This window comes from Coptis chinensis, chromosome 7, assembly GCF_015680905.1.
Source record: "Coptis chinensis isolate HL-2020 chromosome 7, ASM1568090v1, whole genome shotgun sequence".
Classification (NCBI taxonomy): domain Eukaryota; kingdom Viridiplantae; phylum Streptophyta; class Magnoliopsida; order Ranunculales; family Ranunculaceae; genus Coptis; species Coptis chinensis.
The window spans coordinates 22,724,097-22,742,992 of NC_141462.1; the positions used below are offsets into that span (position 1 = coordinate 22,724,097).

The 18,896-nt window shown below is 44.6% G+C and overlaps 1 protein-coding gene across 1 annotated transcript; it reads right to left on the minus strand.

Annotated features, from left to right (window-relative positions):
• Positions 1 to 7,914: 7,914 nt before the first annotated feature.
• Positions 7,915 to 9,188, minus strand: LOC147486650 (uncharacterized). The gene is made up of 2 exons (XM_086573803.1): positions 8,865 to 9,188; positions 7,915 to 8,784 (listed from the first exon to the last, which is right to left on the minus strand). The coding sequence occupies exons 1-2, from the start codon at positions 9,186 to 9,188 to the stop codon at positions 8,194 to 8,196; spliced, it is 915 nt and encodes a 304-aa protein (XP_086429929.1). The 3' UTR covers positions 7,915 to 8,193.
• Positions 9,189 to 18,896: the final 9,708 nt, after the last annotated feature.

Consider the following 18,896-nt stretch of genomic DNA (forward strand, 5'->3'; position numbering starts at 1 on the left):
GCCTCAAGGATGGCGCTCTCGATTGGTTCTTTTCACTGGAGTCTGATTCTATAAACACCTTCAGCGACTTCATCGATTTGTTCGCCCGGCCGATCGTCCACAACAAAGAAGAAGGCGATCTTGATTCTCTGTTTCAATTATCATTCAAGGAGGACGAAACTATTCGTGAATTCCTAGGACGGTTCAAGGCCGAACTGCTCTGCATGGAAAGTGGCTTGAAAGAATCTTTCGCCACACTGGCCTTTTCCAATGCTTGCCAAGTCGCGAAACACCGACCTCGCTAGGTCGCTGATGAAGGAACGCCGGAGACATTGTCCGAAAGCTCTACGCCAGCGCGGGACAAGTACATCAAGTTGCGAGGAAACTTTAAAACTCCATGGTTTAGCAGAGAACCACGAGGTCGCCGTCTCGGATCGTTACCCACGGGTCAAGAAGCCCAGTCGCTTGCACCGGCCGGCTTCGTGCCGCGACCGGATAACAGAGAGTTATTTGTTACGACCGCGGTCCCCGTCACATCTTGGGATAAGATTAAAGCCCCCATTTTTCCGGCCAAACATCGCAGCCCGCGATCGACTGGCAAGCCTTTGCGTGCATTTCACAAAGCAAAGTGCCATGAAACCGATGCATCTTTGGGGGCTCAAGCATTATCTCCAAGACACGGTGGAAGATGGTCATATCAAACAAGCGATACACTAGCATTCCCGATGGCGACTGCGTCACAAGTTGATGGCTCGTCGTTAATGCGTGAGTCGATCTCCACCTCACCGTCACCACCACCAAGGGCAATACGGGCTCGTCCTCACATGAGGGCGGCTCCGTGATCGTTCTCGCCACGAGAGAAGGCGACACTTTCTCGTCCGATCGTGACAATGCCCGCACTATTCATGTGATTACCTTTCGGACGATTCCGTGACCTCTTCCCGAGAAAAAGACGTCGGGTAGTAGCGCTTCTTCGAAGTCTATCATTTTACTTCCACAGGCAGCCCACCCGGTTCGGTCGCGCAAGGCGATATCATTTTCCGAGGCCGACTTAAGCAAAGTCTGCCTTCCTCATAATGACGATTGGTAGTTCATGTCAAAATCAGCGACCGGATACTGATCAAAGCGATCGACTCCACGCGTTTCTGCGACATCTTATTTTACCACACCATGCAAGAGATGAACCTCCCCAAGTCCGTTCGTAGACCCAATCGCCCCCCTTTACGGGTTCAATGGCTCCAGAGCCGACCCCATTGGTGACATTATCTTACCAGTATCGGTGGGATCTCGAGAGGATAAGATTACCTATAATACACGGTTTTGGGTTCTCGACATTAAGTCGTCCTACAATGCCATACTAGGGCGACGCGTATTTGGATCCACTGATCCATGATGCAAGCAATCCCATCAACATTGCATCAAGTTCTACGTTTCCCGGGACCTAGGGAATGATGGAGCTTAAAGCAATCGCCTTTGAAGCGTATCAACGTAACCGATAGTATCAACCCGGTGAAAATGATCGATGGATCGACACCCATCATACACGAGCCCACCAGTTACACAATGGCACATGATTTAGTGGCGGAGTCCGACTTCGACACCGCCAGCGAGCGGCTGGGGGCTCCAAATACATTAATACCTGCGATCGCCTCCCCGACTCATTCTGCTCGCAAAGCAAAGCTACCCAGCATTGATACAAAATCAGCCGCCCCATCGACTAGAGTGTCAAGAATCACTTCGGATTGTGGTGGGCCAACACACGTGCCAACAACAGCCGTACCACCAGTGTCCATACCTCCAGTGCTGTATCCACAGCTCGGGGATGCCCCCATCAACGCTGATGCTCAAGTCGTTCAAACCCCAACTGCTAGCCAGACTAGCCCAGAGCACGTTCAAGACCCCCTTGAGAGCGAACTACCAAGCAGCGCTCCACCATCCGTTGTAACACCTCCAGTGGCAGAAAAAGAAAGAGTGAACTTAGGCACCGCTGACGACCCCAAGTTCGTCTATGTAGGGGCCAACCTCGACCCCATGTTAAAGACCCAGCTTGTAAATTTTTTATCTATGAATAAAGATGTTTTTGCTTGGTCGTATATTGATGTGCCCGGAGTCGATCCTCAAATCGCATGCCATAAGTTAAATGTGAACCCCAATGCTAAACCAGTCCGACAACGACCTCGTAGACTATCCCTGCGCTTTCAAAAAGCCATCAACGACGAGGTCGAAAAACTCAAGCAAGTCGGTTTCATCAGAAAGGTAGACTACCCCGAGTGGATTGCAAATATTGTCGCCGTCCCCAAAAAGAATGGCACAGTTCGCCTATGTGTCGATTTCACAAATGTCAATCAGGCCACGCCAAAAGATGCGTTTTTTGCCCTTTGCCTCGTTGATTGACCAACTTGTCGACCAAACCTGTGGTCATGAGCTCCTCTCCTTTATGGATGCGTACAGTGGGTACAACCAAATCCCACTCGCCGAGGAAGATCAAGAGAAGACTTCGTTCATTACGGAGCAAGGGATCTATTGCTACAACGTCCTCCCCGCTCGGTCGAAGAACGGAGCGACATACCAACGCCTCGGTCAGCGACATGTTCCAAGACATGTTAGGCGACACCATGGAGGTCTACATTGACGACATGGTGGTCAAAAGCAAAAAAGCTGGTGATCACCTCACCCACCTCGAACAAGCGTTCTCCAGACTACGCCGTACGGGCATGAAGTTGAACCCAGAAAAATGCCTCTTTGGGGCGTCCTCCGGCAAGTTTTTAGGGTATCAAGTGTCGCAGCGTGGGATCGAGGCAAATCCTGACCAGATCCGAGCGTTCTTAGATATGCCCGATCCACGCACAAAGAAACAGATACAGAAATTGTCGGGAATGGTCGCGGCGCTCAACCGGTTCATATCAAGGGCCTCAGATAAGTGTAGATCGTTCTGCAGCTCCTCAAAAAGGCGAGCCGTTTTCATGGAGCTTATCAATGTCATCATGCATTCGCTACTCAAAAAGAGTATCTCACCACGCCTCCCGTCTTAGCCAAACCAATATATGGAGAGACACTGGGGCTTTATCTGGCCGTATCTGATTTCGCCATCAGCTCAGTTCTCTTTAAAGAGGAGAACAATTCAGAGAAGCCAATCTACTTCACGAGTAAGACGCTCCGCCAAACGAAAAGAATTACGCCTTCACGAACGAAATGTACTTGCTTTGTTGTATTCCGCGACGGAAGTTCAGGGCCGTACTTTCGGCACATCAAATCAAAGTTCTTACCGACCTTCCATTGAAGAAAGTCCTTCACAAAGAAAACAAGACTACTCGAATGGCGTTTGGGCGAAGAACTTCGGAGAACACCACATAGAGTTAGTCCCCCCCGACTTCTCGAAAGGTCGGTCGTCGCCGATTTTCTAGCAGATTTCCCGATGAGAGGACCCCGGTGGGAACAAGAAACCGAGCTCCCGCACACAAAAACGAGTCAAATCAAATCGGTCTCTCTTTGTGGATGGTTCGAAAATCTCGGTGGAAGTGGCATCGAGTCGCCTTAGTTTCCCCGACGAAAATATGATTGAAAAGTCAGTCCGCATTGACTTTGCAACTTCCAATAATGAGGCGGAGTACGAAGCGCTAATTAGGGGACTAAGGATGGCGCTTCAGCTCGGTGTCGAAGAGATCCAAGTCTTTAGTGACTCGCAACTGGTCGTTCGCCAGTTGCAAAAGAGTACACTACCCACGAAGGTAACCTTTCCAAGTATCTTCAGGTCGTTCATCAGTTATTGCCTTCTTTTAGCGGTACACATACATCATTTCTTGCGTGGAGAGAACCGCCACGCCAGACATAGGTTTAGCTTACTTGGCTACCCGGACCACAGAAATGCGTTCCCGAAGTTCTTCATATAGAAGTCGTCGATCGACCGCATACCAAGTCGACCACACCTTGATGATAAGCGACCTATTTCCTCTCTCCGCCCGTCAGTTGAGCCAAACATGGATGCAGCCCATCATCGATTATATCCAAGACGCAGACGCCCCTCCAGGAGGCGCATCCAAGGCCGCGGTCCCATATCAAGCTCGTCGTTATTGTTTAGTCCAAAACAAGCTGTTCAGGAAATCCGCTGGTGGCCCACACTTACGGTGCATTACCCCAGAACAGGGTCAATTGATTTTTGCAGAAATCCACGAAGGAGAATGTGGAAATCACGCCGGCGGCCGCTCATTAGCTCACAAGGCCATCTCTCAAGGATATTTCTGGCCCCGGATGCAGATCGATGCTAAAGCATACGTCCTCAAATGTCTCAAATGCCAAACGTTCGGCCACAATATCATCCAACTGCTTTCGGCCCGATCGACAAGATAGCGAACCCGTAATATTTCACATGTGGGGCATGGACATTATGGGACCATTCATCCCACGAAGAGTACGGCTTCCGCTTTGTCCTAGCTGCCACCGACTACTTCACCAAGTGGGTCGAGGCCATTCCTCCGCACCACACGTCAAAGAGTCCCATGTCCGAAACTTCATCTGGACTCACATTATCACCAGATTTGGTTTACCACATACACTAGTAATGGACGATGGGCCTCAATTCAAAGGCGAATACGAAAGAAGAGTTCCTAGCCAAGTGGAAGATCATTCATGCGTTCTCTACTCCGCAGTACGCTCAGAGTAATGGCCAAGCAGAAGCCAGTAACAAAGCAATCCTGGAGAATCTAAAGAAAAAGATCGAAAAGAACAAAAGCCAGTGGCCAAATCAGTTGGAAAATATTCTGTGGGCTCACCGTACCACAGCCCGATCTAGCACCGGCGAATCACCATTCTCCTTGTGTTATGGCACAGAAGCCGTAATTCCTACCGGCCGACAAATACTACGACTCGAAACTTGTAGAATCCGGACCGCAGCAACCGTTTTTTTAGCGAGAAATCGACCTGCTCGAAGAAAGGCGCGATCTAGCTGCCATCAGAGTCGCGTCTTATCAGCAAACTCTGAAGAACTCCTACAACAAGCAAGTTCATCCTAGGTCTTTTCAACCTGGAGACCTAGTGCTCAAAAAGACGCAGGACGATTCCAAGTTCGCACCCACATGGGAAGGCCCCTACATCGTGGAACGCGTCGTCGGCAATGGAGCATACTGGATAAGAACCCAAGAGGGGAAGATGTTGCCTCGACCTTGGAATACTTATCTACTGAAAAAAATTTACCAATAGCGCCATCCATGGTGTATATTTCTTGGTTCACATTAATGTCAAATAAGTTTCCTGTGTTATTTAATACAAGTTACTATCTTTATTTGTATTGGCAAGTCAACCAGTTTACACAGCATAGACGCTCAACACGTTTTACTTGGCTCGCCACTCTCGGCCCGGCCAGAAGATACTCTCAGACACGAACGGCTCTCCGCGAAAGCATACAGCTCTGCGAGCTCACATCGGCTACATAGCCTCTCCAATTCTTGTTACGCCGAGGACCTATATTTCTAGGATCGACTACACGAGAACGCCTCATGAAAGCATACAGCTCTCCTCGAGCTCATCGGCTACATAGCCTCTCCAATTCTTGTTACGCCGAGGGACCTATATTTCTAGGATCGACTACACGAGAACGCTCTCAGGAGCATACAGCTCTCTGGAGCTCACCTGGCTACATAGCCTCTCCAATTCTTGTTACGTCGAGGACCTATATTTCTAGGATCGACTACACGAGAACGCTCTCTGCGAGCATACTGCTCTCTGGAGCTCACTGGCTACATAGCCTCTCCAATTCTTGTTACGTCGAGGACCTATATTTCTAGGATCGACTACACGAGAACGCTCTCCAGCGAGAATCAGCATCTCTCGAGCTTACCGCTCTACACCTTTCTAAGTCTTGTTACGTCGGGGCCTATATTTCTAGGATCGACCACACGAGAACGCCTCTCCACGCAAACGCCTCCCGAGCTCACAGGCACCGTAGCCTCTCCAATTCCTGTCACATCAACGACCTATATTTCTAGGGCTGACTACATAACAGGACGCATATTTCTAGAATCAGAATCAGGATGCTAGTTACACACAAGTACACGGCAGCATGCATACACATCCAAAATAACATTATATGACCATACGTCATAACAAATACATCCACCGATCTGCTGGGATTACCCAGGAAATCCAAATCGAGGATCATTACAAAAATTCACCAAGTATTGAACTGCCACTTTCGTGGAATCCAGTTCTCTGAATGAAAATGCCGAACTACTCAGGCAAGCCTGAAAACACAGCTCTATTGTTTGCTCTCGTATAAGAGAGAGAAATGTAGACTACACTTACAACTCAAGACTAACAGAGTCAAATAAAGATCACCTTATCAATTCTCAGTAATGACATGCTTGTCTTCCGGTCAGCGCTTAGTCGAGCGTAAAGATGCCGAAATGACCTCGGCAAAGATCACACGCATCTCAGGCTTTCCTTCCTCGCCTGCAATCGTTTTCCTCAGCGTGTCATACTTTTCGTCCAAATAGCGGCATAGCGTCTGATACTTGATATATCGCCTTCTTCGCTTTTCACCCACCTTCCGACATTTCTTCGCGATAAGCAAATCCACAATGTTCCAATTCCCCTTTCCAAATCGGTCATATCCGGCCACCAAGATACAAGCGTCGGCAATTTTACGTTAACGTACTTGGTGGACATCACTTCTAGTTTCTTCTTGTCCACCCCCACGCTTCAGATCAACCCCAGCTCCACGTGAGGGTTACCACTAGTCTCGATCGGCGACAAAGATCTTTTCGACTTATCATACCCTGCAAAAACTGCATGAGCAACGTTAGAACACCAGACTCCCCTGGAAGTCGGCACAACAGCTTAAGGCATCAGGAGCTCACCAAACAAGCGGCCATATCCATCGTCCCCAGTAGTGTCCCCATGTCCTCGTCCTCCACCTCTGCTTTATCACCATCTAGCACAATCCCCTTCAGAACGCTAGTCGCTATGGGAGCCGAGTGGAAGCTACAGTCCGAACGTTTCACCATCCGCTTCTTCCCCGTCTTCCCCAGGTAGTAGAATTCGCTCCCCACATCCTTACATTGCGGGGGCCTTCTCTCACCGGATCAAGGCGACCTTGCCCCAGCTCGTTGCGCTCGGCCCGAGCGACCACCGGTTTAAGCCCACTTTCGGCGTGGCGACTGAACACAATGCCGCCAGCAGGGCGACTATCTCTCCTCGGTCGTTTATGACCGCCCGTTTCTCCATCAAGAACCTTTCTTCCCACGATCGCCATGAACATGAGGATCAAACTCCATTTCCTCCATTGATAGTGGTGACGTTTCTCTCACAAACGCACGACATCTAGCCATCCTAACCTAGCAGCAAAGTTACTGCGGCATGAGCTAAAGCTTACTCTAGGTATTTCTCAAACAGAATAACACGCGCAGATAAGAAACCACGTACCTGATGAAGCAGCAGCGACAGAAAGGCACAGCGAAAGGGCAGAGCAAAGACAATGAAGGGAAGCTTAGGCACAACAATGATAAAACCCCTTGATGATATTCGAGGAGCGGTTTATATTCCTTAGGAAACGTCTTTTCCTAAGTGCCTCATAATCACCTTGAGACGCCAAACGCCATCTGCCCGCCATCATTATGTCCCATGAACCGCTCGTCTCCCTACACGTGTCACGCACGCAAGGGAACACTGCAGTTGGCGGCACTGAATACAGAGCAAGTCGACCTACGTCTTGAGCCAGACTCCAGCGATCTGATGCTCACGTTGCGCGTAGCATTTATCAATCGAAAGCACTCCAACAACAGGACGCTCCTCCCATCTTACCAATCGTAAGTAAGGAGGTTGTCACCACAATGTGCCTACCACGTTCCAATATAAGCCGTATAATCCTGCATAACTATGAGCGAGCAAACGACTCAGACATACACAAGCAAAACAAATATCTACCATCGCATGCAAACAAAGGACGACCTGGTTTAACAGCTTTTTCATACAGCTCAATCTTGAGCCGAGTTGCTGAGATTACTCAGAAAATCCAACCCGGCCCCACACGAGTTAACAACAATCGGCTACCCCGAATCAGCAAGAGACACCCACTCGTTCAAGATTACAATACACAAACACAAGAAAGGCGAACTGCCCAGGTTACCCCAGGAAACCAGTTCTATTGTATCACAGCATATAAGCTGATAAAAAGACAAGCAACAACTTTTACAACTCATCTCCATCTCCGCGACACGATGGTTACCCTCCACGCTCAAAAGCTTCATCGATCTCAGCATCTCTCCCGTCCACTATAATCGCTATGCCATCCAACTCTAAGCTCATCACCGCATCAGGCGCAACAGCTTCAGCTCGAGCCACCCCGGCTTCTGGCACGCTCACAGAAGAGGCAATCGCCACACCGGCATCCCCTTGGACCTCCTCCACCGAGGGACGGGACGCACAGCGGGCGTGTTCCTCCTTCAAGCCATTGTAGTCAGCCTCCAGCTCAACGAAGTCTGCGTCCAGCGTGTCATAGGCCTGGTTAGCGTCCTGAGCAACCTTCTTGCAGTGCAAAGCATAATCGTTCAGCCTACCAATTTCCACGGTAGCTGCTCGGACATTATCTTCAGCTCCTTCTAGCTTTTGCCTCAGCTCTTCCGCTTCCGTATCTTTCAACATCTTGGCCAGACTCAGCGCTTCATGAGCTTTCTTCAAATCTTCCAGTTCCTCGCGCTCCATCTGCGAGGCGTCCTGGACGTTTTTCAGCTCCTCAGCCAACTTCACCACCATTTCCCTATCTGATTCTGCGAACTGGGCGATCTCTTTCAACTTCTGGAATCCACTCACCAGCTGCACGAACTTACACATGGTTAGCACAACAACAATTTGCATAAGCAAACAAGTAACCTCAGATGAAACTACAGACATACCAAGCATTGCGCAATTTCCATTCGTCTCAAGTTGTCGGCCATCCCTTTCTCATCTAGCTCTCTGCGGTTGCCATCCAGAGCTATCTGTTCTAGCAAAACAACCTCGCTATTATCTTCTTGGATCGATCTCGGCAACAGCGCCGTTTCCACGATCTTGCCATTGCGCCCCATGCTCGTCCAGATAGACAAAATGTCCTTCCAGATCATCCGCAGCGCAACCGCTTTTCCAGTCACCTTACGCGGAGCCTTGGCCTTCTTCACCGGACTGGGATCGCGTCCCAGTCGAGGCGTACTGGACCCCACTCCAAAAGTGGCCAAGTCCATGACCTGCTCAGGTCGGGCCCCACTACGGCGAGATACCGTGGCCCCCCCCGCACCACCATCGATCCGCCCCAGCGCTAAGCGTCATCCCCCCGAAGTGTCGAAGCTACTTCGCGAACTTCGTCCGGTCTTTGCTCGAGGGCGTCGCGTTGCCTCCTCTCCGACCTGCCCCTAGCACGAGCGGTCAAAACCACTGGCTCTAACTCCACAGGAGCCTCGATCGAACCCCATTCAGGCCGACTGCCCGACCCTCCAGCCTCCCCGGGTTCCCCCTAACAGGGATGCCTTTGCGCCCCATGCACCCGCCTCTCCTCCTCGTTACCGTGTTACCCGTTCGTTGCCTCCATCACTCCTTGCCTTAGCGGAGCTCGAGCTCGCTCTTTTTGCGCTTTCCTTTTTTCCCGGATTGCCGGTCCACCCTTTTCTACAAAGAAATGTGCAACCTCGGGCAACTTCGCTTGTTTTTCCGCACGACTCAGCCGAGCAAATCTTTCTATCTCCCCACGATCAGTTCGCCGCTTCACAGAAAACTCTGCAGCCAAAGCAAAACAAAACCCGTTAGAACAACTATCAAACGTTCTGAAAAATAACAACAGAAAAGTGTTCCTACCCACCCGGTATTTTTAAAAATCCTAGTTCGCAGTATACACCCGCTCACACAGTAATTGCCAACTAGCAACAACGGTCTCTTAGTCCAGCCTCCTCATTGCTTACTCCATCGATCCGCAGCCAGAGCACGCGATCGTCATGGTTTGCAAGCTAAAGTTCATATTCCCCGATCGACGTACCACATAGTGCTCCACTATGTCAGCTACCCTTATGTCATATTCCCCACTCGCGTTCAACAGGTCGAACACCTTAAATAATCGCCAGGTGTTACCCACGAACTGACAGGGAGACTTCCAACAAAGCGCCAAGAAGTCGCATACCAGTTTCGAGAACGGTATGTGCATATGCGCTCTCAGCTGACCCTCACAGATTATAACTCCACCGTTCGGCGGGTTATACTCCTCACTACGAACATTTTCACTCAATCGTTGGCTCAGATATCTCCGTGTCGGGGACCTTAATCCCATATGCTGCCCTCAGTTTGGGGAAAGAGTTGGCAGCACGACGGTTCACACTTCTAGGGGGCACATCGCTTGATGACGACATCTCCCCCCGACCTGACGTACTGGCCACGTCATCTCCTGACCTAGATCGGGCATTACCCCCGCCTATCCTATCCTCTTCTTCCAACTCAACCTCCACGCCCGACACTTTATCGTTTCTTCATCCTCGCATTACTCCACAACTTAAAGATATCTCTGGACCTCCTCGATTGAGTATCATCGAATCGGACATTATAACAACTCTTTTCTATCAAATATTCAGTCCTAAACCCTTTAGCCTTACAATAACCTACCTACTTAAAATAACGAGCCGGACAGAGAGGAAAGCAAATGGAAATTGGAAAGATAACAGCAACAGGAGCACTCACCTGAGAAACCCTAGCTGGCGTTTTTGCGGAGGAAGAAAACACGAAATAAATTTTTGGTATCTCAAATCTGATTTTGTATAGACCGCCCGTTCAGTTACCAAGGAGTAATCATTACAGCCTGCTTATAGCCCGCGACACGTGTTCAAGGCAATCGCTTTTTCGGCGATCCGCGATAACGCGGCGACACGTTTCTTCTCCAACTGCTACGATTCTGTCACGTGCAAGTAAGGTAAAACTACCTTTTTCCCGCCAATTCACCAGGCCACAACATTCAAAAGTGGCGCCCTACCAGTCGGTTCATCCACTACTGTTCGCTCATGCTCCACCACGCTCGTCCGACTCTTTTCTCTCAAGCTAGCGTTTCCTTACATCTACGCCCTATCGAGGGGTCAGGTAGGAGCGATATCCTCATAGGGCATCGCGACTCGCGCGAGGAGCATAAGCGGCCCGAAGATATCGACCTCCAAGACAGACTGAGAACAAATGCCTTTAGCAGCACACGAGTCGCCCGGATAGATGAATCCAAGGCAACCTCCAAGACCGACTGCGGAAATGCTCGTAGGTGGTGCGAATGAAGATATCTCAATCATTTAACACTTTGCGGATCTACGTAACTCTTCGGATAGAAACACACCCCACCGGTTGTAATGATTGCCAAGATCTTAGTGGTAATCTCATCACCGGGAAATAGGGACTACCGCATCTACCCCCAATCATAACAGGGCATATCCAAAATCCAATTCAACACTCATCCGCGATCTCCACCCTACATTTGCACAAAAGAGTACACGTGTCAGAAGGATCTCCTCTCCCTGAAATCTATAAATACCACCTACTGGAACTACGTCAGACCTGATTCTTCTCTCCCCAAGAAAAGGAAAAACGAGAGAAGATACGTAGGCAGTTCGCTCACAGCGACCTCGGTCACATCCAAAATCCAAACCCCTCCCGTTCTTCCTTGTTGTAATTAGGAGAAGATCAAAACACTCCTTTACACATATGGATAGATGGATTCGTCTAGTTGTAAGAAAAAAAGTGGAGATTGTTTCTTTGAATATGTGGGTGAATTTATGGGTGGATGATGTTTCGACCAAATATGATCAAAACATTAAGTAGTGACGAAAGAGATGAAGAACATAGAAAAGTAGTGAAAAGGCAATGGTGATTGAGTGAATGATGAGACTGTACCTTTCGGTTGCCTACGTACCCAAATTATCGGTGGGATCAAGTCTCAAGAACGTAGTTCTTTATGAAAAATAGTTTTGTATTTATATGTGTAGAGTAGAGACTTTTTGTAGCTCAAGTATTCTTGTAGCTTAAGTAATTGTGATTGAATATTCTCGATAATTATTTATTTGATAAGAAACGAATCTGGACATAAATTAACATACATTAGTGGCAAGTCATGTGACTAAGGTTCAGCCTTAGACACATGAGTTAATAGGCCTGTACATTGATCCATGGTATTGCTAATTGGGCTTTAGCCCTGTCGATTAAACGAATAAAATAGAGACCCCTACTAATTGACGTTTGCCACGTAGGTGGGGGTTGAAATAATCACCCCTCTTTGGCATGCGAACAAAATTCATATGGCAAAAAAGAGAAGAAAAATTAAGGAAAAAATGGAATAAGAAAAGAGTGAGCGGAATGTATAACAAAATGTCGTGTGAACGTAAACGATAGGAAAGTGGACAGTCGGGGAAAATTCGTGAATTATCTGGAACGAAATAATGTCAAACTAACGTATACGGGACGCAATGTAGTTAAATAAAATATGGCTGAAAATGCACAAAAAAAATAAAAGATGCACAGAAAAAAAAAAATTGCAAAAGAAATTGATTGCCGAAAACTGTATCGAACGCATTATGTAACAATACGAAAGTTGATTTCGACGACGCATGCCAGTGGAATAGCGATATTAGGATTAGACAGTTGAAATTAACTGTAGAGGCAATTTAGTAATAATATAAAGAAAAGGAATTTAAGTACGAATTGAATTCAAAGATTTCGGATGAGATAAGAATGTAGAGTAGATAAGAATTGAGATGACAGATGAAGTTTGGAACATAAAAGAATCCCATCGGTACTGGAAAACAACTCGAACCTTATATAAGTGTTGTGCCGCATATTCCAATCTATGAAAAACCATTGACGCTCATCAACCAGCACTGGATCAAGGCTCCCATTAGGCAAGTACGCGTAAACACACAACTGCACTTTGTTCATGAAATAACAGCCTAACAACCTGACAAGAGTTACATTTGCACTTCTTCACATTGCCTTACAGGTACGTTCTCTCGACATTAATCTTGGTTTAGATATAGATTTACTTAGGTTTGTTTAAAACGTTGCATGTGGAGGAAGCGTTGGACACGCAAAAAATCGAGAAAGAGGAGGAAAAAACGCCGGGTGATGGCGATCTTGGACGATGGCACCGGTTAAGCTTTGGGTGTGTTATGAATGGTGGTATCGTGTTTTCCTTTCCCTAAACTGTTCTCCACCGGCATCTAATCGGAACAGAAAGTATCATGAAGAGGAAGCTCATCATTTGCAAAAACACAACTCTGTTGTCGCGAAAGAAGAAGGTGCGAGTATTTCAAAACCAATGTTTAACAAATATGATACGGTCGCGATTAGAAAGCAAAGGAGGGGCCCCGTGCACATTACTACATTGATTTGGCCCGTGAACTTCGGTTTTGAGCTATCCGACCCGGTTTTTTTTCTTTTTTAGTGAATCCTCGAATGCCTTCCATTTTTTCTTTTCATTTTTTTTTTTTTTTTTTGAAAATTTTATTGATCTTTTGAGGATTGTTTTTTGCCACAGTAGAAACGACCGTATTATACGGGCGAAACATAATCGAGAAGAAGAAAACTCGATGACGATCGTAGACTCGGTGAGGTGGAAAGAAAGTGACAGAAACAACGAATACACGATGCCACGGCGATGGTCAAATTAAGTTGCGGGAGTGCAATTCCGTTGAGTAAAAAAAAATGCAATTATTGAATTATTTTGGGCTGTCGAAGAAGACGGAGAAAAGTTCAGAGAATATGACAAAGCGGTGTCAAAAAATTTTGATAGCATGAAACAGGTATGTTAGTATTTTTTTATCAGTTAGCTTCAAATTTTGATTAAGTCTTAAAGACTAACGAAAAAATTTATATTTTCATCGCAGGTTGAAACAGAGGAATTACGAGCAAAAGATATTGACGAAAAGTTTCGAGAGGAAATATCATAATGTTGTAGAAAAAATTAAGAAGCTGAAGAAAGTTTTCACTCAGAAAGTGAACGTAATGCGAATTTTTGCCGCACGGAGAAACGACGGTAGTTCGAGCAAAATATATGCACAAAGAGTCGACGAAGAAAAGTTGTGCGCAACAAGGTGTCAATTAATGTCGTAAAAAAATGAAAGAAGCTGAAAGAAGTTTCGTTGAGAAAGATCAGCTCAATACCTTAGAGAAAATAACAAAATTTGTCGGAAAGTTACAACTCGTTCGGAAAAATTGGCTCAATGCCTTAGAAAAAATAACGAAACTGTCAAAAAATTTCACTCAGAAAATTTCTTGTAGAACGATCGGCACAATGCCCTCAAAAAAATAATGAAGCTCTCAAAAACCATCGCTCGGAAAATTTCTTGTAGAAAGAATGGCAGAATGCCTTAGAAAAAATAATGAAGTTGTCCAAAAATTCGCTCGAAAAATTTCTCAGAGAAAGATCGGCCACAATGCCTTAGAAAAAGGGCTTTGTGCATAAGCGAAAAATAAAAGAACCGTTGTAACGGAAAGAATGATAGAGAATGTCGGGTAACTATTCGAAAAGCAATGGCTAAAGAAAAAGTTTTGTTCACCGTGGATGAACTCGAAAAATACTTTAAGTGGAGTCAATGAGTGTCGACAGCATTAAACAGGTATGTTAATATTTTTTATCAGTTATCTTAAAATTTTGGTTAAGTCTGAAAGACTGATGAAAAGATTTGTATTTTTATCGCAGGTTGAAACGGAGGAATTACGAGCAAAAAATATTGACGAAAAATTTCGAGTGGAAAGATTTCAATGCCTTAAAAAAAATAAAGAAGCTGAAAAAAGGTTTTGCTTTCGAGTGATCGCTACCAAGAATGCCAGTAGAAGAAATAAAGAAGTCGTGAGAAAATTTTAAACCGGAAAAATCGACGAAAAGTGTCTCTCGGAAAATATCGGCCCAATGTCTTAGAAAAATAATGAAGCTGACGGAAAGTTTAAGTTAAGAAAGAGCGCGCAATGTCTTAGAAAAAAAATGAATCAATGCGAAGATAGTTAACCAAAAGTGCTAAAAGCGAATGCATAATCAAGAAGAAAACGAAGATTTAATCGAATTTCAGAAAACAATTGATTAGGTAATTGTGTGAATGTAATACTATAGAGCTAGAACTTCTTTTGATGAAAATAAAAATAAAGTATGGGTTTGCTATTGAATATTGTTGTTGTGACGATGATAACATACCAAATGGAAAAACCGACAATATTGTTGATTTATGTAGTTGAAATGAAATAGAACGAGACGCCCCCATGTAGAAAAAACGCCCCAATACTAACTTAACTTCGGCAAAATTAGACTAAGCGAAAGTAAAAACGTTCAAACTTTGATTGACAAAAAACGCGGTGACTTAGTCGGATATTGTCGTAATGATAATAACGGACTAAGCGAGCGTAAAAGCGTTCAAACTTAGACTGAAAAAGCTAAACGTGGTAACTTCGTCAAATTTTGTCGTAGTGATAGGAACGAACTAAGCGAGCGTAAAAGCGTTCAAACTTAGACCGACGAAGCTAAATGCGGAAACTTCATCAGATTTTGTTGTAGCGATAATAACGAACTAATCGAGCGTAAAAGCGTTCAAATTTAGACTGACAAAGCTAAACGCGGTAACTTCGTCAGATTTTGTTGTAGCGATAGTAACGAACTAAGCGAGCATAAAAGCATTCAAACTTAGACTGACGAAGCTAAACGTGGTAACTTCATCAGATTTTGTCGTAGCGATAGTAAGAACTAAGCGAGCGTAAAAACGTTCAAACTTAGACTGACGAAGCTAAACGCGGTAACTTCATCAGATTTTGTCGTAGCGATAGTAATTAACTAAACAAGCATAAAAGCGTTCAAACTTAGACTGACAAAGCTAAACGGTAACCGTCCGATTTTTATCGTTAGCGATAGTAACAAACTAAGCGAGCGTAAAAACGTTCAAACTTAGACTGACGAAACGAAACGTGGTAACTTTGTCAGATTTTGTCGTAGCGATAGTAACGAACTAAATGAGCGTAAAAACGTTCAAACTTATACTAACGAAGCTAAACGTGGTAACTTCGTCAGATTTTGTCTGTAGTGATAATAATGTTGCGATGGAAACAAAATTATATCATTAGAACTGAAGTGAAAGAAATACTTTATTGATCACAAAATCTTGAAAAGTGCAAAGATAATAACGGAAAAGAAACTATTGAACTGGAAACAGACGAACAAATGTTTGTCCGGTGTTTCGTTCAACTTGTCTATTTTGTCCGCTCTTTTAGTAAAATAATTTGTTGCGACGAGCAAGAATCGAACACTGTCAAGGGCTGTCGGAAATAAACCAACAATGTCAAGGCCCCATTTCGCAAATGACCAAGGTTTATGGATTAGATGACGCTTCGTCGCGGGAAGTTTGACCCATATCATATATCATGTTTTTGATAAGGCACACACTTCTCGGACAAATGCTTAACATCCTTTGGCATGTATGGCCACCAATACCATTGGGTCATTGATATGTGAGTGAGACTTCGCCCCCGGGAGTGTTGTTCACATAGTCCTGAATGAATTTCTTCGAGGCCTAGTAAATCGTTCATTCTGCCCAAACAACAAAGGATAGGATTGAGACTTGTGCTACCGCGATAGAGTTTTTGGTCATCAGGAATTCCGGAGCATCGTCAGCTGCATGATTGTCGTCGATAGATACCGAAACATTATCAGTGCCAAGCTCGTTGGAATCATCTGAGAGCATAAGTGGTTCATCCAGTGTTGTCGTGACAGTGACGACTTGATTTTCTACGGATAAGTATGCGATAGAATCAGGATGTCTTACATCATAACGTTAATACGACACAATACTGATAGATGCAAAATTTCATGCAATTCGTTGAATTAAGTCAAGATAAACGACCGTTCTATCATCGCGAGCCGCATATTATCATTCAAAGTGACTAGCGACTAACTTAAAATAATTAATCGTAACTTAGTCTCCCTAACTGAAGAGTTGTGCGTATACCGCAAATAACAATGTCGTACCTGGCCATATTATTTGAAGCGTCAAAACCCAAATGTCAAGACATTCTCAATTATGTCTTCATTTAGCTTCAAGATGACAAAACCAATACCTGAGCCAGACTTATTATGCAAACTATCATGTAAATCTAGCAATCAGCTGATATATCTGATAAGTATTTCAAGTCATCGCCCCCGAGAGGTAATGACAATTAGGGATCAACGTGTTTCTCATCGAGTAATACATTCGACATAAGAATATTATCAATAAGAAAATCAGCCCTTAGCGAAACCAAAGTTTGTCTCGTTTTAACTGTATGAGTGTCAGAGACAATGTTATAAGCGTTAAGGTAACTTTTCCATTCTACGACTCGATCTGTAGACATTGTGAAAAAACTTGCGCAGCGGATATTCGAATAAGCTTAAGACGTCTGACAACATGAAACAAGGCCAATGCAATTTTCTCAAAACAAGAATGCCTCTATTCAGCTGAAATAAGAGCCGTACTAACAAATAATATGAGACGACCATTGTCACTATCAAATGACAATGGACAAATATGAATTAGATACGCTTTGCTGAGATTCGTGAAAAATAACCATTGCGAAGTCCGAAGTCCGTATTTATTGTTTTGAACTCGTGGGTAACCATTGTGAATAACGAGAATCTAATCATCACCACTTAAACGAACTCACACGCAACTATATTGTTGGCGTGTGTGACGTTGCGGTGTGACAAATACAACATCATCTGCGAGAGGAATGGTTCATTTCAGACGACGGTTGCAATAGTTGTTATGTTTGTTATACACTTGTGCACTTTTGAAGAAGTGTTTCTCGAGATATAGGACTGACATTATCCGTAACAGATGACGAAGAATCGTCAAAGGCAATAACTTCGTGCCGAATAATCACTACAACAAACAGGTTTTTTAGCGACGAAACTTTTACCGACGTTTTTATTTCGTCCCTGAAATGCACTTTTTGGCACGTTTATATCGTCCCTAATAGTCGGTTGGTTTCAGTTGGAAAAATTAGTTTTTGCGACATTTTTTTCGTCGAAAATTGTGTTATCGTGATTTTTTTTAAAATAATTTTTTTTTATAGAGTTGAAACTGTGTAGTGCCGACGATAAAAACGTCGGAAATAGTTTTCTGCATAGGGCGATGATTTATTTAAATTGCGATCGCGATATAAAAGTAGCGACATGTCGAATATCGTTGGAATTGGTATTTTATACCGGCGTTGTATCTTGTCGAAATTGTGTTTTCGTTTTATGGCGCAATTTTCGATAAAACCAAATACAAATACTTTGATTTTTCAAAAAAAAAAAAAACAAAGAGGGAAGAAACTTTCGGGAAAAATAATTAGAGAACTAAAAAAGGAAACAAAAGAAAAAAGATGGAGACCTCATAGTTTCTCTCCTCACCTCCGAATTCCCAGGTACCCTTTCTTAATTTCTTTGTAATTGTTCTTACCCCCCCTTTCTCTTCCTACCTTCTGTAATTGTTGCCCTTTATTTCTTTGTAATTGTTCAACTCTTTTGTTGTAGGCCCTTTATTTCGATCGGGTTCAGTTTTGCCTTCTCCTTCATCCTTCATTGAGAGAAAGTAAGTCAAATTTCTGGTAAGTTATGAAGCAAAAATCATTCTTTGAACTTGTTTACTGATAAAATAGATGAAAGTTATGATTTTTCTTTTTGTTTCTACAATGTTGAACCTGTTTTTGTTTGGAAACAAAAATTTTAATCAAACTTGTTTGTAGAAATTAAAGAAGCAACTTTTTTTCGGTATTAGGATGCAATATTAAGAACAAATGCATGAAAGTGCATAAATGGAACTGTGTTTCTAAAAGCCATGCATACTACTTGACAAGACTCAAAAATCTCTTGGCTAATGCTTCCTTTAGGAAAAGGCGATCCATCACAAGCACAAACTGAAAGAGAACCAATCTCTAGGATC

Excerpts from the sequence above, each read along its gene's own strand:
- LOC147486650 (XM_086573803.1), bottom strand. The coding sequence starts at position 9,188 with ATGGACTTGGCCACTTTTGGAGTGGGGTCCAGTACGCCTCGACTGGGA. Across the intron at positions 8,785-8,864 it reads TGGAAATTGCGCAATGCTTG|CTGGTGAGTGGATTCCAGAA; the intron begins GTATGTCTGTAG and ends AAGTTCGTGCAG.